The 23,711-nt window shown below is 40.9% G+C and overlaps 1 protein-coding gene across 1 annotated transcript in view; it reads right to left on the bottom strand.

The window, feature by feature from the left end:
- Window positions 1-23,711, bottom strand: part of GLT8D2 (glycosyltransferase 8 domain containing 2) — a 30,102-nt gene that overhangs the window by 1,070 nt on the left and 5,321 nt on the right. The window contains exons 2-9 of the mRNA XM_041738870.1: window positions 18,245-18,291; window positions 15,906-15,998; window positions 12,442-12,613; window positions 8,481-8,598; window positions 7,241-7,325; window positions 6,599-6,711; window positions 4,510-4,676; window positions 3,384-3,496 (exon numbers count right to left, since the gene is read on the bottom strand). Coding sequence (XP_041594804.1) covers window positions 3,384-3,496; window positions 4,510-4,676; window positions 6,599-6,711; window positions 7,241-7,325; window positions 8,481-8,598; window positions 12,442-12,613; window positions 15,906-15,998; window positions 18,245-18,263 — 880 coding nt within the window. The 5' untranslated portion in view covers window positions 18,264-18,291. The remainder of the gene's footprint in view (window positions 1-3,383; window positions 3,497-4,509; window positions 4,677-6,598; window positions 6,712-7,240; window positions 7,326-8,480; window positions 8,599-12,441; window positions 12,614-15,905; window positions 15,999-18,244; window positions 18,292-23,711) is intronic.

Here is a 23,711-nt window from a genome sequence, read left to right as displayed (position 1 = left end):
CAAGAGTTTATAGGAGTTCTTGTTTCTCTACATTTCCCCTCCTTAGTATGGCAACATCTTTCTATAATGATCTTGTTTTTACCATATGAAATGTGATGGAGGAATAAGATTCACTTCTTAACACAAAACTATCCCCATTTGGATATTACCCTCATAAGGAGTCACTTAGAAATGGTGTTTACCCTGATATTGCCATTGGTTAGAGTATTTTTAGAATATATCTTCCAGAAGTACATTAAGATCTTGCAAATGTAATGTAACTTTTTTTTTTTGAATCCTCTATGATGTTAACACTTTCTATGAAAGAATTTGATATATTTTTAAAACTGAAAAATCCCTTGGGATGCTTAGGTGGCTCAGTGGCTGAGCCTCTGCCTTCAGCTTAGAGCGTGATCCCGATGCCCTGGGATCGAGTCCCACATCAGGCTCCCTACGTGGAGCCTGCTTCTCCCTCTGCCTCTGTCTCTGCCCCTCTCTGTCTCTCATCAATAAATAAAATCTTTAGGGGATCCCTGGGTGGCTCAGCGGTTTAACGCCTGCCTTCGGCCCGCGGTGTGATCCTGGGGTCCTGGGATCGAGTACCTCAACAGGCTCCCTGCATGGAGCCTGCTTCTCCCTCTGCCTGTGTGTTTGCCTCTCTCTGTGTGTCTCTCATGAATAAATAAAATCTTTAAAAAATAAAAAAATCTTAAAAAAAAAACAACACTGGGATCCCTGGGTGGTGCAGCGGTTTGGCGCCTGCCTTTGGCCCAGGGCGCGATCCTGGAGACCCAGGATTGAATCCCACATCGGGCTCCCGGTGCATGGAGCCTGCTTCTCCCTCTGCCTATGTCTCTGCCTCTCTCTCTCTCTCTATCATAAATTTAAAAAAATTAAAAATTAAAAAAAAACAACACTGAAAATCCCTTAAGAGAGGGTAAATAGCTGGAGTTGTGTTATTCCAGCTTAACATATCATGCAAGAAAAAAAATCTGTCTTCTATTATTCATAAACAGCTGTGAAGGCAGTTGCAGAAGAGGATTTAGGTGTTTCAGGCTATGGTAACATAACTGGAATGATTACCAACTTCCAAAGACTACAAAGGAAATGCTCATTTGGGAAGAAACACCTTAGAGTCTTGATTCTGTGGGAGATCATCTCTCTGCCCCATGATTGGAGGACTCCATATGGACGTAGAATTTGCTTTTAGCTAAATATATATCATAAATTCTTAAAATCTTAAGACCTTCTGCTTGAACCCTGACCTTCTGCTTAATACCCATTAGTGTCACATTGGTTTCTGCTTCCAAAACACACTAAAACTGAATCATTTTTCAAATGATTTCTGTGTAGCTTACTTTGCTGACTTCGCAGATTCCAGAACCTTTAGCATAGATGTAGTCTCTGCTTAAAAGAAAAATCACTTCTTTCCCTTAGGAAGATTCTGTCCCTTCTTCCCAGTTAGATATTTCATAAAATGTGATTGTGACTCTATTCCAAGGCCATGGACTGTTCTAACCTTATCAATGTAAACTACGTGTAACTGTTCCTACACAACCATCCTTATAGACCTACAACTTTGATGGGATTTTCTGCACATTCATTACATGGAAACATTGATATTTGACTTAACAGTGAACCCAACATTATTATAAATCAAACCAGATGGAACACTGGTGTCCTTAGCTCCCCTGCGTTGGCTCCTGTGTGCATACAGATGCTCAGGAAAATCGAAGATTCCGATAATGAGGCAGAAGCAAATCTATACAGAATCCTTAAGAGGAGACCCAGGAACCCAGCTTCTATAGTTTTGTGTCCCTTCTTTTCTTTATTTTTTTAATTTTTTATTTATTTATGATAGTCACACACACACACACAGAGGCATAGACATAGGCAGAGGGAGAAGCAGGCTCCATGCACCAGGAGCCCGACGTGAGATTCGATCCCGGGTCTCCAGGATCGTGCCCTGGGCCAAAGGCAGGCGCTAAACCACTGCGCCACCCAGGGATCCCGTGTCCCTTCTTTTAAAAGGAGAGTAAGGGACATAACCACCTTGCAGGTTGTTCTGATAATTAGAAATAGTAATCACCTTTATCGCCAGAACTGAGCTCAGTTCTTGACAGTGTGGAAGGTATTTTTAGTAAATATACATCCATAAGCCATTGTCTCCAATTCTAAAATCCCCAAATGTTGGAAAACAATTTTTACTAACTTTTTTAGTAGCAAAACCTAGATCCCACTCAGCATATTGTATCACATAAATGTATGCATCGCATTACCTTTTTTAAAATTCAAAACCTTTCCAATTTCTAAACAGGTCTGGCCAAGTGCTTGTGGCTATGGGGTTGTGGTCATGTGTTTGAATGAATGTGACTGACTGTCTTCTGCATGAGGCTCTGTGCTCAGCAATTTACATGCACTAGGTAATTTATTCCTTATAAAAACTTTATAAGGTTCTATTAGCTTCAGTTTACAAATGGAGAAACTAAGGCAAAGAAAGGTTGAATAATTTGCCCAACTTAGGTAATAAGAGTTGCAATTCCAGTCCATATCATAGGGCATTGCACTCCTATAATGAACAGTGTGAATAAAAGACTCACATGGTACACGGTCCGGAAATAACTTTTTAAAAGAAAAGTTGTGAGCTATCTAAATGCATCATAAACCATCATGCTAATTTGGTTTCACCTTGCTGGCTACTGCAAGAGGGCAATAAAGCTGAGTGAAAAAGTTTTGACAGTGAAAGTTCTATTTTAACAATAGGTAATGATTATGGAGCACATGCTATATGCTAAGCATGAGTCTAATGGCTTCTCATGAATTCCTAGAAACACCTCTCAGTCCCTTTTTTACTTTTTTAAAATATTTTATTTGGGCAGCCCGGGTGGCTCAGCGGTTTAGCGCCACCTTTGGCCCAGGGTGCAATCCTGGGGACCAGGGATCGAGTCCCACATCAGGCTCCCTGCATAGAGCCTGTTTCTCCCTCTGCCTTTGTCTCTGCCTCTCTCTCTCTGGGTCTCTCATTAATAAATAAAATCTTTTATTTATTTTTTTAAACAGATTTTATTTATTTATTCCTGAGAGACCCAGAGAGAGGTAGAGACACAGGCAGAGGGAGAAGCAGGTTCCCTGCGAAGAGCCTGATATGGGACTCATCCCAGGAACCCAGGGTCACGCCCTGACCCGAAGGCAGATGCTCAACCATGGAGCCACCCAGGCGTCCCCTCTTAGGCCCTTTTTAGCAATTGCATTTGTAGAATGTGAGCAATGAAGGTTAAATAATGTGTCTGAGATGACCTCCAAGATCACCTGGAGGACCCGAATTGAGGAAGTTGATGCCCTAGCAGTTTGGTGCTCAAAGATCTATAAAATGCACAGCTGTGTTGTCTCTCTATGATACTTACCCAGGTGCCTTATGTGCCACAGGGGGTTGATTGCAGAGTATTTCCCATGAAACACAATCAGCATGGGGGAGGTGGCCACCCCTCCTCCCAGGGAGCTGCTGTAGAGATTTTCCCTAAGAAATGGAATAGAAAAACATTTGGCCTCAAACCACACAGACTAGATAAAGTAGAAATTACTACTCTTGAAAGATGTTAGTCTCTCACTATATAAAAAGACCATAGTTTTTCATTTTTCTCTCAACTTAATATTTTGAAAATTGTCAGACTTACACAAAATTGTAAGAATACCATGAATTCCCATATAATTCACCCTAAACTCAGCATAACATTTTGCCATTTTAATTTTCAGCATTTTTAAAAATTTTCAGTATTTTTAATGTCAAATACAGAAGAAGATCAAATTCTGATCCTATATTACGTAGAAAAACTTCACTCATAAATTCCAGGTGATGATGGTATTTAAAATATCCTGATAAAAGATGAATAGGAAATAACAATGACATGATAATAGTGGTTGTGTTAGAGGGTTTTTTTCTCTATTTTAAAATTTCAATAATGAAAAATGATACATTTTTTTAAATTCAACCTTCAAAAAAAAGTTGAGTTTATAAAATAATTCTTAAAAACAAGTCTATGGGACAGCCTGGGCGGCTCAGCGGTTTAGCGCCACCTTCAGCCCAGCCCGGATCCTGGAGACCCGGGATTGAGTCCCACGTTGGGCTCCCTGCATGGAGCCTGCTTCTCCCTCTGCCTGTGTCTCTGCCTCTCTCTCTGTCACTCATGAATAAATAAATAAAATCTTAAAAAAAAAATCTATGTAAGAAAGAGAAACTTGACTGAGATAAATTATTTTCAGTAGAGAAGCTTCACTAGGCTTCTGGGAGAAGACTTAAAATTGCGTTATTCATTAGAAAAACGTTTGTATAAGATTCTAAAGGATCTCGCTTCCGTTTACATATCATTTGAGACTAGATTTTCATCTGTCTCCATTCTTTCTCATCAGTTCTGCAAGAGAATCTGATCTAAGATGTCTGTGAAATACTTCAAACCCCTGAGTTATGGACAGAAAATTAATTGAATAGTTCTGTTGCCAAGCATGGAGAAGGGCAGAGAGGTTTACACATACTCCACATTCTTTTGCATCCACTTCTCCAGCTGTTTGGTGATGCGCTGGTGCTTCCATTCTGTCATGTTGGCCACAATCACACCCGGATTGAAGGAGCAAGTGCTGGGGCTTATGCCAAGGTCCTTTATCGCCTTCTTCCTGTAGTCTAGGTAGCCCATGTACGTGTTCTATAAAGGAACAGGATATGCTTTTGACTAACAAATCTTTGATTTCTGGAACATAATCATTTTCTTGAAACCACTGCCCAGAATTTCTGGGTCTCCTGCTGTGTCACTAGCCACTTCCTAGTGTCCCTGGCTGCTTTTCTCCTTCCTTAGCCTCCAAAAGCAGTGCCCCCGCCTGGTCTGTAGCACTAACTCCCTAGACAGCCTCATCCAGTTCATGGCTTGAAACGCTGTCCAGGTAGGCAGCCCTGGCCTCTCCTCTGGGTGGCCGACTCCTGCTACCTCTGCCAACTCTGTCTCCTGGAGCCTTAATTAAGGCAGCTCCCCTTACAACCCCAAACTGATCCCAATCCTGTCCCAAACCTGCTTCCCTACAACCTGCCCCCACCTTCATTCCTAGCAACTCCAGACACTTAGGCAAAAAACCCAGGGTCATGAGGTCATCCATGGCTCCTTCTCACTCACATTTCATCCACATCCGTCAACAAGCCCTGTTGGTCTTGTCTTCCACAACATATCATAGGCCAACCACTGCCCACGCTGCTGCCCTCCCAGTTCAAGCCATAATTACCACTCAGGATTTCTGCAACTCCTCCTGAATTGTTCCTGCTTCCACCCTTTTCAACTTTGTCTCTATGTTACTCATCTGCTCAAACCCTCTCCAGTGGTTTCCCATCTCAGAGTGAAAACCGGAGTTTCTAAGTTTCCCATGTCCTATGCCATCTGCCCCCACCGCCATTACCTTTCTGACATCTGGTCTCTCCCTGGCTTCCTCTGCCACACTGCCCCCCCAATTTTCCAATACAAGAAAGACCCACTCCTGCTTCAGCATCTTTGAATTTGCTGTTACCTCCTCTTGGAATATGTTTCCCCTAAATACCTGCTGAGGTGGTTCCCTAAGTTCCTTTAGGGTCAGGCTCAGTGACACCACCTCAGTGAGCCTTCCTGATCACCCAATTTAAACCGCAGTCCCACCCTGATCCTCTGTTAAATAATTTGTTTACTGACGGTCTCTTCCCACTAGCATGTAAGCTATACAATTGCAGTAATTTTAGTTTTGTTCACTGTATCACTGGCACCTAAGACCGCGTCAGGCCACAGTAAGCACATAGGGAGTTGCTGAATGGATGTGACATATTGTTTGCCCCCCCCACACCCTGGGCTGTCCTATCCACCTCCGTGTGATGCTCAAATGTAACATCGAAATAATGGAGACACCTGAGCACTTTCTGTGCACCAGGCTCTGTGCTAGGAACTCTGCACACATTAGCTCATAATTGCACAGAGTAACTTTACATGTATTAACTAACAATTCTCACAATGACTCTATAAGGGAAGTGCTCTTATTGCCTCTACTGGAAACTGAGGGAGAAGCTGATTGGTAAGTAACTTGCCTGGGGTTACAAACCAAGTAAATGACAGAGCCAGCTTTTGACCAAGTCGGGTCTGGCCTGAAAGCCTAGGCCTCAAAGTGTCACATCTCATTGTGACACACATAAAATTATCTCCTGGAACTTTTTGTGGAGAACAGCATTTGATTCTTAACAGCACCTTGTCTTTAAAGCCATCCTTTTGGTTTCCGTACTCCATGTAGGTTCGACTTTCCTCATTTCCACCGGGGTAAGGAGCTCTTTACCATTGAGGAAAATCAGTACTTTCCTCTATTGAGAGGGGGTGGGGAGGGAAGCAATGATCACAACTTGGAAACAGAACCAAAAGTTCAGGGAGTCTCTCATAGGAAACTCCATCTGGGACAGGGAGTGTGGTTCGGGCCACCTACATCCTGAACAATCATCAGGGGCTGTGCTTCCTGCCTCCTGCAGGCCCGATTGGATGACTGAGCCCTGGGGAAGGGAGGGGGTGGGAGCAGCAGGTCCGGGCAGGGCTTGGGAGCAGCGGGCAGGGCTTGGGAGCAGCGAGCCCACCTGCAGCCCCACAAATCTGTTCATGTCCTGAGCGGAGGGCAAATCACAGTCATCGGAGAAAGCTGCCGCGTGGCCTAGGGCCAAGGTGGTGTCGTAGAGTTCTTGGATATCACCTGGATTTAGAAACATCAGTGGTTAAAATATTACAGCATTTGTTTTAGAGCCACATGGAGCCTTAGGACATCAAACAGTCCCTGATTTGCCCAGGAAGAAAAGTACATGATTTGACTTTCAAGTGGCCTGGTCATTTACTTAATAACATAGCTTGTCTGTCCAGAAAGCCACTTGACAATAAGCTCAGCTTGGCATCCAGTGGGCCTGACTGGGGCTCACCTGTCTGCACGTGGCAGACAGAAAGCATCACTTAAACACCCACACTTAGCTGCCGGGAAAAGGAGGCTACTAAGTGATTTACTGCCGACTTTGACAGATTAGCTCTCAGAAAGTCAGCCAGACTCTATAGGGAAGTGGGTACCAAACCCCATTATCAAAATATTCCTAAACTTCTAACGATACTATTCTCCCAACTTGAATACACAGTCAAAAACACTGGGCATTGAGCTATTTGGAAAATGAAGGAGATGGTTATTCTACTTATCAGCTGCTCCTTTTCCGAGTGTTCTTGGCAGTCGGCGAGTATACCTTGCACAATTACATCATCGTCCAAATAGATGACTTTCTCATGTTGATGAATAAGCAGAGGGAGATAAAATCGAACAAAATTCAGCTGTTAAAACAACAAAAGAGGCAATGGTGGGGAAGAGACAGGTGGCTCCGTGTCTTTTCCTGCTGGAGGCGTGGCTCTGACCACAGCCTCCGCTCAACTCCAGGTATGGAGCTAAATAAAACAGGCAGCAGACATCTCACTGCAGCCTCGTGGTGCCCAGTTAGTGGATCTGGGGTGGTAACTGGCGCCGGCAGATCAGTTCTCTCCTAGATCAAAGCCCTCAGCTGCCGAGACCATGGCATGACCCTTGCACCTCTGCAAACTGCTAGAGTGGGAGTCACAGAGGCATCTTTTAAGGCCACAAATTGCCTGCCCTCCTCTACACTACTAATTTGACTATTGTCAACTAAATCACACACGTGGGCACGGGGGTCCCAACCACAAACTCAAACTCTTAGCTCCTTGGACCAGAAAATCAGACAAGCATGAGCTGAGGGTGGGAGTCATAGTTTTATTAGGCATACCACTTAATCCAAAATCCCAACTCAGCTCACACTCTGATAATAAATACAAGGAATTAGGAAAAGATCATGTCATCAGAGGGTTTAGAATTCAGTAAATTTTCAAGGATAGATTTCAGTAACAATTAGAAGGTGGCTGTATTTTTGGCAGGTAACCCTGCCATCAACACTACTCTTTATACAAGAAAGAGTCCCTTTTATAAGAATTCTTGCAGTAAAATACCTTAAGATTCCCAATGCTAGGGTAAAAGTGGGTGTCTGTCTCCTGAAGGTATTATCTCAGTTGATCCTACGAGATATAGAATCTATCATATAGATAGATTGTTTTTCCCTTAGCTGCTGGGATACGCTGGGCTAAGTTTAATGTTCAACTGCAATGCACACAGCAGCCTGTGGGTTGGGAATATTTTTTCCTGGCCCCACCATTTGGCCCCGACCCCCAACCCCTACAGGCATATTCACACACACAAACACATCCTACGTTTTCTTAGGCTTCATTTCTTCTTTAACAGCTTCATTATGTTTAGCCAAACCATCTTAAATCCTTCTGGAGCAGGTGGCTTATAAATTATAAATAAGCAGAGCTTCGTGGAGATCTAACACTGCTTCAGAAATATTCCATGTGCATAGTGCTTTCCCCTGAGCAAGGGTCTCACCAAAGACTGTCCTCAGCATATGCGTGTTTCCTACTCACAGGCTGGAGCAATTCAGGCCTTGACGAGTCTGGTCTGATCTTCCCTTTCAGGACTACAGGGTTGAATTCCACGATTTTAAAGTTTATTTCTCTTAGTTTAGAATGTTCAATCCATTTTCTAAAGACATGACAAAAAAAAAAAAACACAACACAAAAATGCCTCTAGTATACACCTCCAACCTTTCCTCAACTTGCCTATTGCCTCAGAGTCAATCTGCTGCTTCTTAGAAAGTTAAAAATAAAATGCGTATGGCCTTAGTAGAGTTAGTCTATAAATCCTTCTGATTTTTCCCCCCATCTGGTCTGGCTTCGAATCTTTCCTCTCTTTTTCCCCTTTAAGTCACATAACTCTGCAAAGGAAATGAAGCAAAATAGTAATAACCAAATATCTCCCCAGATCCACATAATCTCCACAGGAAACTGAAAGAACAAAAAGCGTTTCTTCTTTCTCATAAAGCTGCATCTGTGGCCACTGGTCTATGTTTGCCCCGGGCCAACAGATCTGTCCAGCTATGAAGCACGATGTTCTGAATCTTCTGCTTGATGGAAGCGTCCTTACTCTGCTCTGTTGGACTCCAAGGATGATTTGCTTCTGCCTCTGTGTTCCCCTCCTGTCCTCACTTCTCATCTCATCCTCCTTCCTCTCTCCACCCTCTCCTCTTATGTCTGCTCAGTCTTAAACAATTTGTGACTATCTTTAATTCAATTCATAATGCAATTCTTGGTAGAAATTATTTCAAAATTGCCAATGACTACAGCCACACATGGTAGCATTTGTTGTTGCTCAAAAATCGACAAAAGAGTCAATCTTCTGAACAAAATTTAGATCTACAAAATTTGAAGTGTAAAAGCAAGTCATTTATACAATGTTATATATCAGTTATATCTCTATAAATCTGTATGTGGGGAGAAGTCATGTCAATATGAAAAAGACAATCCAACTGAAAAACTGGCAAGAGACTCAAGCTTGCACATCTAAGTGGCCAAGAAATATGTAAAAATCAGGGCTCAAACTAATTGGAAATAAAGGAATCTCAAGTTAAGCTACAATGAGATAACCTTGGACACTCGCTGGAATGGCAAACCTAAAAAGACTGACCATACCACGTGGGTGGGAGTTGTTACCTGGTTATGTTTACCTTGTGATGATTCACTAATCTGTACATAGGATTTATGTAATTTTCTGGGTTTTTTTTTTTATTATTATACTTCAATGACAAGAGGGTCTTTAAAATCTTAATAATTTGAACGGGGGGCTACTACACCACCAAGGGCTGGGAGACTGTCCCTGCTCAGATGTCATCAAGCCCTGGAGCTCATGCCTTTTGTTCAAGTACAAATCCTTGCCCAGAACATATTACACACATGCCACCCTTTGGGGTTTGGTTATCTGTGTTTCATACCCACAGATAATTACAGTAACAGCAACCTAAATGAACAATCTGCAACAATAAATGATAAGAAGAGTGAGAAATGATACAAAAAATCTAGAATGTATGCAGAAGCCCTCAAAACCCATGGGAGCCAAGGACCATTTAGATTAGGAGTGAGTGTCTTCCATAGTCAGTACCTCTTAACAGTGCTATTTTTAAGTCATACATGAACACATTCTCGGGGAGCCTCACCAGCTCAGTTGGAAGAGCATGCAAGTCTTGATTTGGGGGTCATGAGTTCAATCCCTACATTGGGTGTAGAGATTACTAAAATAAATAAACTTAAGAAAAATAAATTCTTTAACTTTTTTTTAAAAGTAGGCTTCGTGCCCAGTGTGCAGCCCAACATGGAGCTTGAAATCATGATCCTGAGATCAAGAACTGAACTGAAACCAAGAGTCAGATGCTTAACCAGCTGAGCCACCCAGGTGCCCCCATTCTCCTTTGGAATAAAGGAAATAATACTTGAAATACCCTGAACTATACCTTTCATCACTGCTCTCCCCAATCCCTCCATCCTCCCCAGAGATAGTCACTGTTAACACATGGAGATCTTTGGGGTCTTTTTCTTTATAGAAACATATATATGTACATGTACACATTTATAGTTTGGGCCTTTTATTTTTAAGATTTTACTCTTAGGTAACCAACACTTTATTCTCTATAGTTAAAAGTCTGTTTCTTGGTGTCTCTCTTTTTTCCTTTGCTTGTTTTTTGTTTCTTACCTTCCATATAGGAGTAAAATCCTATGGTATTTGTCTTTCTCTGATTGAGTCATTTCACTTAGCATCATACCCTCTAGGTCCATCCATGTCATTGCAAATGGCAAGATTTCATTTTTTTATGGCTAATATTCCACTCTACATATATGCCACATATTCTTTATGCATTCATCTATCGATGGATATTTGGGCTGTTTCCATAGTTTGGCTGTTGTAGATAATGCTGCTATAAATGCTGGGGTACATGTATCCTTTGAATTAGTGTTTTGGATTTTAGAGGTAAATACCCAGTAGTGCAATTACTGGACTGTGGGGTAGTTCTATTTTAAACTTTTTAAGGAACCTCCATACTGTCTTCCACAGTGGCCACACCAGTTCTAGTATGTAAAATTTTATTAGACATTGCCATATTGCCCTCTCAAAATGCTTTCCCAATTTATAAAGTGTACATTGTTTTTTTCTTAAAGATTTTATTTATTTATTCATGGCAGACATGGAGAGAGAGGCAGAGACATAGGCAGAGGAAGAAGCAGGCTCCTTGTAGGGAACCCTATGTGGGACTCAATCCCAGGACCCCAGAGTCATGCCCCGAGCCAAAGGCTCAACCACCAAGCTACCCAGGCGTCCCTAGACATTATTTAAAAAAAGAATACACATGCCCATTTTTCTGTACTGGATATTGTTGTCCTATTTAATTTTTACCATTTCAATGAGTGAAAAATTATATGTCATTGTTATTTTAACTTGAATTTCTCTATTAGTAACACAGAATACCTTTTCATGTTTGTCAACCATTTGTATTTTTTTCTTCTGTGAATTGTCTGTTTGTATTCTATCCTCATTTTTCTACTAGATGCTTTTATGTTTAAAAATTTTTTGTAAGAATTCTTTATATACTTTGGGTAGTAATCATTTATAATACATGTTGAAAATATTTTGCCTAGTTTATCGTATGATTACTTTCACCTACAGTATTTTTCATCATTAAAAGTTTTTGGAGGCACTTGGGTGGCTCAGTAGGTTAAGTGTCTGCCTTCAGCTCAGGTCACAATCCCAGGGTCCTGGGATCTAGCCCCATATCAGGCTCCCTGCTCAGCAGAGAATCTGCTTGCCCTTCTCCCTCTGCCTGCTCTTGGGTTCATTTCTCAAGTAAATAAATAAATAAATCCCTTGTCTGTGAATTCCAACACCCCCCAAAAATTAAATAAACAAACAAATAAGTAAAAGTTTTTAATTGTTACGCAGTTAAATCTGTCCATTTTTTCCTCATGATATTTGGACTCATGGTCGTTGTCCATAGCAATATTATATAATTATCCCACATTTTTATAATACTTTAAATTTTGATTTTCTGTTTATTTCTTCTAAATCTATTTCCAACTTATTTTTTTAGCATGTTGTGTGATAGGAAAGAGATTGCTTAGTGGTTCAAAAATTTTAATTAGTGATGATTCTGGATCCTATTAAAATGCTATTATATTGATATCCTCCCAAATTAAGAAGGCAGAGAAAAGAGAAAGCATTTTAGAAAGACTTCCACATAACCTGCCTAAGGGCTGCAATTCTTTAATTCATTAGACAGTTCACTTTGGCAGTATGATGCATTGCTCTAGTAGAATAACGAGGCTTTGCTGAAACTTCCTTAGCTAGGCAACACATCCATCAGGTCACCAAGCAGACCTTAGGTCATGCCCTCATTAATTCATTAATGACATTTATCAAACCCAAAACATAGCGAACTCCATTAAGGAAAGATAAAAAAAGGTGAAATGTAGAAAACTCCAAAGTCTATAGCACACAAATTACCGGATGCGAGACAGAGTATTCCGGAGTCCAACCACATAGAAGAGAATGTTGGCGTCGGTGTTGCTGTAGATGCTGTTGATAGCAGCCATGGCGGCACCCATTCTCCCTGCCGCAGCACAAATCACCACAGGAATCTCCTCCTCCATCTCCTCAGGAGGCTCAGAGTCATCATCTGGAAACACCAAATCTATTGTCTTAGAACACGAAGGAATTTCACAGTAGGGCCATATTAAGCTGTCTTCCACCCTCCTAGGGGAGGACAGCGTAGTGCGCAAGAGACTGCTGATTGTTCAACATCCAGTCTCCTCTTCTCTCAGAAATAGAACATTGGGGCAGCCCGGGTGGCTCAGTGGTTTAGCACCGCCTTCAGCCCAGGACCTGATCCTGGAGACCCTGGATCGAGTCCCACGTCGGGCTCCCTGCATGGAGCCTGCTTCTCCCTCTGCCTGTGTCTCTGCCTCTCTCTTTTTCTGTGTCTCTCATAAATAAATAAATAAAATCTTTTAAAAAATTAAAAAAATAAAATGCATTTTTTAAAAAAGAAAGAAAGAAACAGAACATTGAAGGGGCGCCCAGGGGCCTCAGTCAGTGAAGAATCTGCCTTGAGCTCAGGTTGTGGTCCTGGGATGTATATATCAGGTCCTCTTCTCAGTGGGGAGCCTGCTTCTCCCTCTGCCTCTGCTGCTCCCCCTGCATGCTCTCTCTCTCTCTCTCTCACTACCTCCCTCACAAATTTAAAAAAAATCTTTTTTTTTTAAAGAAATAGAGCATTGGAATTTCAGCTGGCACATAGCCAACAATGAAGACTATTGTTGCAGACTCTCTTGGAAATCTGTGTGATCAAGATCTGACCAACAGAAGCAAACGATGAGGCCGTGAGGGTGGGGCCTGAGCCCAGGAGGGCTAGTGACCTTCTAGGAGGTGGCAGGGACACCAAGGCTGTGAACACGCAGGAGAGGTCATCTGAAGACATGGGGAGAACTATGAGCCTACAAGGGAAGTCTTGGGAGAAACCAAGGCTGCCAACACCTGGGTCTTGGACTTGCAGCCTCCAAGAGCTATGAGAAAATAAATTTCTTCTGTTTAGGCCACCTAGTCTGTGGTATTTTGTTAAGGCAGCCCAGGCCCACTAATACAGGCTTCTTAAAAATTTGGGAAGTTTGGAAATTTCTTAAGATTTCCTACTGTAGGTATACAGTTCCATGATTTTTCGTAAAGTGATAGAGTTGCACAACCATCAATCACCACAATCCCATTTTAGAACATCTCCACCTCCCTGCAAAGGTTCCTCAAACTGGGTTGCAGTCAGTCCACTCCTGCTCCCAGCCCCAGGCAACTACTGCTCTCTTCTCTGTCTCTGTAGATTTACGTTTTCTAGAAATCTCCTTTAAAAAAAAAAAGGATTTTATTTATTTATTTGAAAGAGAGAGAGAACATAGAGGCAGGGGGAGAAGGAGACTCCCTGCTGAGCAGTGTGCCCGATGTGGGACTCGATTCTAGGACTCGGGGATCATGACCTGAACTGAAGGCAGGTGCTTCACTGTTGCCTCTTTTCTAGAAATTTCTATACATGGAATTGTATAATATATGTGAGTTTTCAGGTGTGGCTTCTTTCATGTAGCATCATCTCTGTGAGGTTTGTCCATAGGGGAGCTGTAATACTGTGTTCCTTTTCACTGTTGAAAAGGACTCCACTGAGTCAATACACTACATTTTATCTACTCAATAGTGGATTCCCATGTGGATTGTTTCCAGTTTGCAGCTACAAAGAATAATGCCCTAGCAACATTTGTATACACATCTTTAGGTGGAATCATTCTCTTTCTAGATGCTCCTTATGTTCATTTAGACCAGATTATACATGTTTTTAACTGTTTTTTTTTAATGATTTTTAAAATACTAAGATAAATCAGCATTGTGAGAACAGGGACATTGTTTTTTTCACTGATGTTTGTCCAAAGCCTAAGCTGGCTTAAGAAAAAAAAGTGCGAAATGAATGTATGTAGGGCACCAAAATATTAACTGTATTTGTCTTTGGCTGATACAGCAACAGGTGATATTTTTCTCTTCTGCATTTTCCATAAATGTATTTTGTTTGATTAATATAAAAAGTAAATTATTTAAAAACAGGGGCATCTGGCTGGCTCAGTTGGAGGAGGGGGTGACCACTGATTTCAGGGTTGTGAGTTTGAGCCTCCTGCTGGACTTAAAAATAAAATCTTTATTGCGGCTCCTGGGTGGCTCAGTTGGTTAAGTGTCTGCCTTGGGCTCAGGTTGTCATCCTGGAGTCCTGGGTTGGAGCCCCACATCAGGCTTCCTGCTCAGCGGGGAGCCTACTTCTCCCTCTCCCTCTGTTTCTCCCCCTGCTTGTGCTCTTTCATGCTGTCTGTTAAATAAATAAATAAAATCTTTTAAAAAGTCCTAATATATAATATAATATAATATAATATAATATAATATAATATACATGCTACCAGTACTTCTTAATTTTTGTGGCATTGATTTTGTGTGTTTAGAAGTTGTAAAGGTGCCATGTCAAAGAATCCACCCCTCAGGAGGGAAATTGGGCTCCTCAGGACAGCTGGAAGAGGATATAGGGTCAATTCAGGATCTTTTTTAAGTTGAGAATTCTGAGGCTATTGGTGTACTGATGGGAATGAACCAGTAGGGGAAAGATAGAGAGGGCAATTTTCATAAGCAAAATCATTCAGAAATTCAAAGGATGGATGCTAAGCAGACAACCCAAGCATAGTCCAAGAACCAGTGTCAGCATCTACTGGGAGCTTATCAGAAATGAAAATTCTCAGGCCTCACCCAAATCTACTAATTCAAAATTTCTCAGAGTGGGCCCAAGTATATTGTGTTTTATTTTTTATTTTTATTTTTTTATTTTATTTTATTTTTTTTTTGTATATTGTGTTTTAACAAACCCTAATTGTGATTCTCATATGTGCTTAAAGTTTGAGTAGCACTGATCATTCTAGAACATAACTGGACTTGGGTGGATATTCTACAAGCAGGCCCTTGGGATGCAACCAAATTGTTGCTTATCTCTGAAGCCAGCTACTGAAAGGAATCAAAGGAACACGTTTAAACCACAGTCCTAGGTATACCAACCTAATATATGCTTGTTTATCTCCTTTCTTTTTTTAAAATTCTTTTTATCATGGTAAAAAAAATCATAAAATTTATCATCTTAACCATTTTTAAGTACACAGTTCAATGTATTAAATATATTCACATTGTCGTACAACTATTGCCACTGTCCATCCCCATAACTTAAAGAGTTTTATAAACTCCTAAAACTGCAACTTATACCCATTAAACAAGAACTCCCTATTGCCCCTCCCCCCAGCCTCTGTCAACCATTATACTTTGTTTGGATGATTTCAACTAAGTACCTCATATAAGAAGAATTGCACAGTATTTGTCTTTTTGTGACTGGCTTACTTCACTTAGCATACCTGTCTCATTCCTGAGTGTAGTCTCCCTGTGAACTTTCTTATACAGGATCCCACAGAGGGTCACAATCAGAAGGAACAGCAACACCTGATTAACTGAAATGGAAACAGAAACACATTCAAGTGTAACTTCTCAATTTGAAATTTGGGGAGAGTTTAGAACAGTCATATGAGCAGAGTGGTGGTTGGGGCTGCTCTTTCAGCAGAGAGCATGTGGGATGCTGTTGATGCTCAAGGATACAAAGATGTAGTTTAAGGAGGATCCAGGGCTACACCCAGGCAGTCTGATGGCAGAGGATACAACATTAATGCCTATATGATGCGGCTTCTGTGCATGAACACTTTGAATAGCCAACATTTACTTAATGTTTATGGTGAACCAGTACTTCTTAAGAGTACATGTTGTTAGCTTTTATAACACAGCTCCTTCTCAGTTAATTTAAACACTGGTCAAAGATGATGTACAGAAAATTCTGTATAGTGAGAAGTCAGAAGACACAGTACATTTTCCAGGTCTAAGTATCCAGGACCATCTGTTCCAGAGCTATGATGCTTGCTCTTGGGATCTGCTAAGGAACAGAGTGATATAGGACAGTGCTCTCCTAATAGAGCGCATGTACCACTGATTGTACATGAGATGGCTTAGGAGGCTTGTGATCATGACATTCAGTAACATTAAATCACAGCGTGAGAAATTAGTTCTAATCTCATTGCAGGGAGGGAACAAAAGCTACCCAGATTTGAATAACATGGTTCTAATCATACATATTTGTATAATCACCTTCTTTTTATCATAGGAGATAGCTTATTTTACTTACAGTAAGGATATACACTTTTTTAATTATAAAGTACACATAATTCTTTAAATGAATCAACTTAAAATGGTTAAGTCATGCATAGGACAGAAGAAAAACAGATGATGAAAAATTGAGATGCTAGTCCTCCTTCTAAAAGGTAGATCCCCATTGTTCTACATGAAACACAAATACCTGAAGTCTGGAAAATGTTGGTAGGAAAGGAAAGGGCTAGGATTTCAAGTGAGATTCAAATCTTGTTTCTAACACTTCTCACCTGTGTGGCTTTGGACAGGTTACTTAACCTCTCTGAGCCTCAGTTTGCTCATCTGCGCAGTGAAGACTGTAACTGTATTATTAATCATTGTCTCACATGGAGGTTTTGAGAGTCAACAAAGGCAATGTAGGCCAAATAAACACATTACAATTGTTACATATTATCATTTCCTATCTTTGTGCAAGATATTTACATTTATTGGCCTCATATTGATCTATTTTCTGGCCCCCAGGCCTTTGTCTTCACATCTGTAAAAAGAAGGAGTCAGTCTCTGTGGATGTCTTCCAGAGCCAAATTCTGAGGCTCAATGATCCTACTGTGCTGACATCCAGCTCATCTCGGCTTTTCTGGATTCTCAGATTCAGCCAGAGACAACTGGATATTAGACTCAGTTTAAATAGAAAAATAGAAGATAAAGAACAAGGTCCTATAATTTATCAATACGTCTGATTGACATTTACCTGACACAGCCAGTTTGGGGAAGCAACTCAACATCTATTACCACCTCTTTTTTTTTTTTTAGTATGTCTTATGCAATATCTGGGATATACTTACAATAAATACTATTCCTAGTTAGTCTGAAATTCATATCTAGCTGAATATCTTGTCTTTCCATTTGCTACATCAGACAACTCTGCCCTGAGGCTAACAGTAACACAATTAGGTTACCATGTTTCCCTCCCAGATTCACAAACTGCTAGATCTAAAATCAAGGGCAAATACAGGTTTTGATGGGATTTGAAGATTATATAATTTAAGGTCACTCTTTAAGAACAGGAACGCAGAATTACAACTGCTAAATTAGATAGGAACATGAATATTTATTTAAAGTGGGAAAATAAATTATATTTGCAAGTTTTATAGAAATGTATGACCCCTCTCAGGATAAATCCACCTCTGGACAAAATACTAAACATCTTTCCACAGGCATCATCCTGAAATGATGATGCCAAGAATTGCCTGTGGGAAAACTACCCATAAAAATCAAAGAGGCTTGGGACACCTGAGTGGTCAGGGGTTGAGCGTCTGCCTTCTGCCCAGGATGTGATCCTGGAGTTCCGGATGAGTCCCACATCCGGCTCCCTGCAGGGAGCCTGCTTCTCTCTCTGCCTGTTTCTTTGCCTCTCCCTCTGTGTCTCTCATGAATAAATAAATCAATAAAATCTTAAACAAACTCAAAGAGGCTTTCAAAAAGAAGCCAAGACCTAGCATCACAGTCCTTTAAAATATCTATTTTTAATAATCATGATTATTAAAAGCTATAATCTTACTTTTTCGTAACAAAGCCATGTGTGTTCACGCTGACAAAAACTGTGACCTGCGGATTAAAGAAAAAAATTTGTTTAAAACAGAATCAACCCAAAAGTTATCATACAATTATTAAGGACCATGCCTTTGATGGTCTGGTATGTAGCAAACTGTGGACTCATTCTTTACTGTCTTGAATCTAGAACCTTGGAAACAAATATTTCTTGGATGTATAGCTCTCTCTTCCAATTATTTTTTCTGGCTGTACAAAAACCACAAACATCCCCCAAGAGGTAATCTTTTGTCTTCAGTGGTTTTCTTGTTTGTTTTGTTTTGTTTTGTTTTTGTTTTTACCTTCTCCCAAAAGAGCCCTGTCAGATTTCTGGGTTGGCTAGTCAGACGGTGCCAACTAAAGAAATGTCACATAAGAAGATCTCCTTGATCGAAAATATCAACACCATGCATATTTTCTGCTATTATAACTGCATTCCTTTGACAAGGAAATTTTTACATCTTCAGGGACTCCTTGTGGAAACAGAACTATACCTTACACTACAGTCAATCATTCATTCCATGAGTATTTACTGAGATCCTACTAAAAGCCCAGCACTGTGTACAAGGATGCATCAGTGAACAAATCAGTCCCAGGCCCTATCATACTAGGGGCTTTCACTCCTGTGGGAAAATATATATTACAATGTAACAAAATAATTAGATTATGGTAGATGTGAAGGAAACAACAGAGGTCCTAGGATAAAGATCAACAGAGTTGGGGAGTGTTTCAGGAGGAGAAATTAGGAAAAACCTCACTGATGAGTGGCATTTGATTAGAAGGAAGAGCAGGAGCCAGTGGGGAGAATGCAGAAGGAAATAGAAAGTGCAAAGGAAACAGCAGGTGCAAAGGCCCTGAGGCTAAAAAGAGCTCTGAGTATTCTAAGTACTGTGAGAAGTTCAATGTGGTTGGAATAGACTGGACTAAAGAAGAGACTGGCCAGATGATAGTGGAGACAAACTGTGTTGTCTGTAAAGGAGTATAGATTTTATTTCACATGCATGCAACTCCCTCCATCAGTTTTTATCTTCATTAAAGTCCCCACAGCAAGGTTTTCAAACATTCCCATAGCAATTCTGATAGTAAAGGAGAGTAGACACTCAAAGTCATCCACAACAAGCTCTAAAATACAAGGTCCTTGCATTACCTTCAGATTCCTGTAAACTATACAAGAATGAAGAAATATAATGACTCCTTTCATTGCTAGCAGAGGTCCCCTCAGAGAGAAAGTTCTTTGTTCTTCTGAAGCCAGTTCCCCATGCATGGATGGGGTGGGCATGGATGAGAGGAGAACAGTTAAATGGGTCCCAGTAAATGATCAGCTGGAATCCTGGGGTTGGCAGCATTCACAATGTGAGGAGAAAGACCCATTGTAGGGGCTGCCACTTGCTCATCAGAACTTCTTTCCTTGTGGCCAATGGCCCCCAGGGACCTTCTGAGAACTGCGATGCCCAAGATTCAGTCCCCAGTCTTCCGCCATGCCCTGCACCCTCTAATCCCCACCTATCTCCACCCTGCTTCCCCACTGGATCTGAAGACATGTATCCATGTGTTTGGAGGAAATCAAGGAAAGGAGGCCATGTTCCCCTTGTGGGACATGGAGAATGGGGGACAGATGCAACTAAGACAAAGGTCTTTTTTTTTTTGGTGTTTATTTGCCATATGTATATGGTTGTGATGGTTAATTTTATGTGTCAACTTGACTTGGCCATAGAGTACCCAGAATGTGGTAAAATATTATTCTGGGTGTTTCTGTGAGAATGCTTTTGGATGATGTTATATTAAAGTGGTAGACTAAGTAAAGAAGATTGCCCTCTCTGATGTCAGTAGGCCACATCCAACTAGTTGAAGTTCTGAATAGAACAAAAATGCTGAACTTTCCCTGAGTCAGAGAGAATTTCTCTGGCCTGACTGCCTTTGAACTGGGATATTGACTTTTTCAAACCTTTGGACTCAATGAAACACATGTTCTTCCTGGGTCTTGAGCTTGCCAGACTACAGACTGGAGCCCACCACTACTCCTCCTGGCTCTCAGACTGGAGCTACACCATTGTCTTTTGAGTCTCTAGTTTGCAGCCCTACCCTGCAGATCTTGAGTCCATAAGTCACATGAGCCAATTTCTTATTAAAAAAATCTCTTCTACATGAATATGCCTTCCATTGATTCTGTTTCTCGGAGAAACCCTGGCTAATATAAAGGTGAAGGTTCTGCTTAAATCTTTTGCCTAGTTTTTATTGGATCATTGCTTTTATTTTTGAGTTTTGAGAGTTCTTTACATATTCTGAGGACAAGTCCTTTATTGGATATGTGATTTGCAAATACTTTCCCCCAGGTTGTGGCTTATCTTTTAATTTTCTTAACAATGAATTTTGCAAAGAAAAAATTTTAATTTTGATGTCAAATTCATTCATTTTTTTCCTTTTGTGGATCATGCTGTTGGCCTAATCCAAGGGCATGATGAGTGCGCCCCCTCTGTTTTCTTCTGAGACTTTTGCAGTTTTATATTTTACATTGACATTTTGAGTTAATTTTTGTACATGGCATGTGTTATATGTCAAAGTTCATTTTTTAGCATGTGGACAGCCAGTTGTTCCAGGACTATTTGTTGAGAAGATGGCCCTTTCTGCGGAACTGATTTTTTTCTTTAAAATTTTATTCCAGGGGTGCCTAGATGGCTCAGTTAGTTAAGCAACTGCCTTTGGCTCAGGTCATGATCCCAGGGTCCCAGGATTGAGCCCGCGCATCTGGCTCCCAGCTCAATGGGGAGCCTGCTTCTCCCTCATCCTCTGGCCCTCCCCACCACTGGTGGGTTCTCTGTCTCTCATGTGTGCTCTTTCATAAATAAATAAATAAATAAATAAATAAATAAATAAATAAATAAAATTTTATAAATAAATAAAATTTCATTCCAATTTCAGAGTGTCCAAAGGAACACTGTCAAGGAATTGGAGTCTAGAGGACTGTGTGTTCCAAAGAAAGCAGAGAGAGCTCAATAGAAATTTTGGATTTTCTCTCATGCTTTCTATAAGGATTATAGCTCTGGACATCCATCAGTGGCTAAAAGGTGAGCTGTATCATCAAATAAAGATTTCATGTTTTCCAAGTAGCACCAGGCTTAAAGAGGCAAGACAATGGCTAACACATCATGACAAAATTTCATCTAAGCATTTCCCCAAATTCAAATCTTATCTTGGCACAATATTCTGGAGTACTTTACCTGTGCTCTGAAACCCAAGAAAGCCAACAACCTCTTTCTCAAAGACCTGTAACAACTCTGCTTCCTGGTTGTCACAGTTTACAATCCATTTTTATGCTTATTACAATACCTTGTATACTCATTAGAATAAGCAGTGGCATTAAGAGAAGCAGAGACTAAAAATGCACCCTTGATGAAAAGATGAAGTTTAGTGGTTAGAATTTTTGCTTACAAAAATAGATTAGAACCTAGATTATAAAAATAATTTAGATTATTTTAAAAATTCAGGGTAGTCTGAAAAACTAAAATTGAATTTTGTCACATTTACATGTTCATTCCTGTTTTTGTGACATTTTATCAATCAGCCCAGGAGCTGGAAACTGACTTCTTTATCTTACAATTAAAAAAAAAAAAGTTAATTTGCTATAAGTAACAATTTGTCTTGAAAACCCAAAGTTTATTTTAAAATTAAGTTGAGAAAAAAAAAAGAAAAAAAATGAGAAAAAAAATAAAATAAAATTAAGTTGATCCCTCTTCACTGTGGTCCTTCAGAGGAACTTCTAAACTTCACATTTGACTGGAGGCAGCAGTCAGCAAACAGGAATAATAACCTGCGGAAACCAGCAGCATGCCAGACAGCGCTTGTGAAGGAAGCAGGAAAAGCGAGTGTCAAAGCACCCCAGAGCTCCCTCATGCCCGAGTGTTATGAGAGCTTGTTGCCAGTGATCTTGGGAAACTCTTCAAGGGGAATTTGGTTCAAGTCTTTAATTCATTGTAAAGAACCAGCTACAACATCCCTTTTATTTTTCCCAGGCCATACACATGCACTTGCCTGCTCCCCTTCTTCTCTTGCATCCGGGAGGCAATCAAGTCAAAGCAGATGTTACTTAGGACTCTTCGGATATTGATTTCAGGTACTTTTGATCCACTTATGATTCTAGATCATATGCATTCAGCTAACTCTCTGAGATGGTGATGTAAGCTTAGAATGGTCTCTGGCCACATGCTCCCCCATCCCCACTCCGAGAAGTAAGGTCCATCTAGCACCATGGGAGAGAGTGAGGGGAAGTGCAAAAGGGTCTGAGACTGAGTCCCTGATGCCAGCTCTTCCCTGGGCATCGCCATTAGTCAAACCAATCAATTCCCCTTTTTTCCTTAAATTGCTTTGAAATGACATTCAGTTTCTTGCAAACAAGAGTCCTTACAAATGCATTCCTTAGGGCCAGAATTGTGTACACATATGTGGAGAGGTTTGCAGGGCCAGGTAATAATGACAGCCATCATTTATTGCACACTTAATTTGCACCCAGCTCTATGCTGACCAGGTCCATCATTTCCTTTAATTCTTACAACACTTTTCAGGTGGATATATTACCATCTCCAGGCTTCACATGAGAAAAATGTGGCTCAGAGAGGTTCAATAAGTTGCTTAAATTCACAGCTAACTAAAATGGCACAGCAGGGATTCGAAATGAGGGCTCTCTGACTTCAAAGCCCATGCTCTTTAATCACAGGGTGCTAGAGGTCTTGAAGGGCCAATCCGGCTATCCCAGGAAGCAGGAGAGTCAGGTTCCAACTAACAGATGGCTCTGTGTGCTGATGGAGCATCAGTCAAGTTTGGTCTGCTTGCCCCTCACTGTTCAGTTAATGTGACTGCTGAGATCTTGCCAGAATCAGAGAGTGCTGACTAATCTGAGAAGGTGGCTCATCTTTTCCCTGTCCAGCATGTTGCTAACTCAAAAATCCCTTTACGACAGAACAAGAGGCTTCAAGAAACAGATCATGGCACACCTAATTGGGAGGCTTAGCAGCGGGGAGTCAAGGAGAGAAATTCCTGAGACTGATTCTCAGAGAGAACTTTCTGAGCAGCTTTCAGAATATAAGGCAGGAGTGGAGCCCTTGAAAAGCGTGTACTTCCTAGAGAAAGCCTGTTTTATTAATTTTTTAAAAAATATGAAATTTTTACTCTCTCAGCTAACTTGGGAATCTGGGGGCTCAGTTGTTGAGTGTCTGCCTTCGGCTCAGGGCGTGATCCGGGGGTCCTGGGATGGAGTCCCACATCAGGCTCCCCACAGGGAGCCTGCTTCTCCCTCTGCCTCAGTCTCTGCCTCTCTCTGTGTCTCTCAGGAATAAAATCCTTTTCAAAAATGAAATGATTAAGATTTGGCACACCTGATTGGAATCCTCTCCCTTGTTATAGTCTCATCTCATGACTGATGGTGGCATTTTCCATGTAAACTG

Source organism: Vulpes lagopus, chromosome 23 (assembly GCF_018345385.1).
Source record: "Vulpes lagopus strain Blue_001 chromosome 23, ASM1834538v1, whole genome shotgun sequence".
Classification (NCBI taxonomy): Eukaryota; Metazoa; Chordata; class Mammalia; order Carnivora; family Canidae; genus Vulpes; species Vulpes lagopus.
This window is presented reverse-complemented; position numbering and strand designations above follow the sequence as displayed.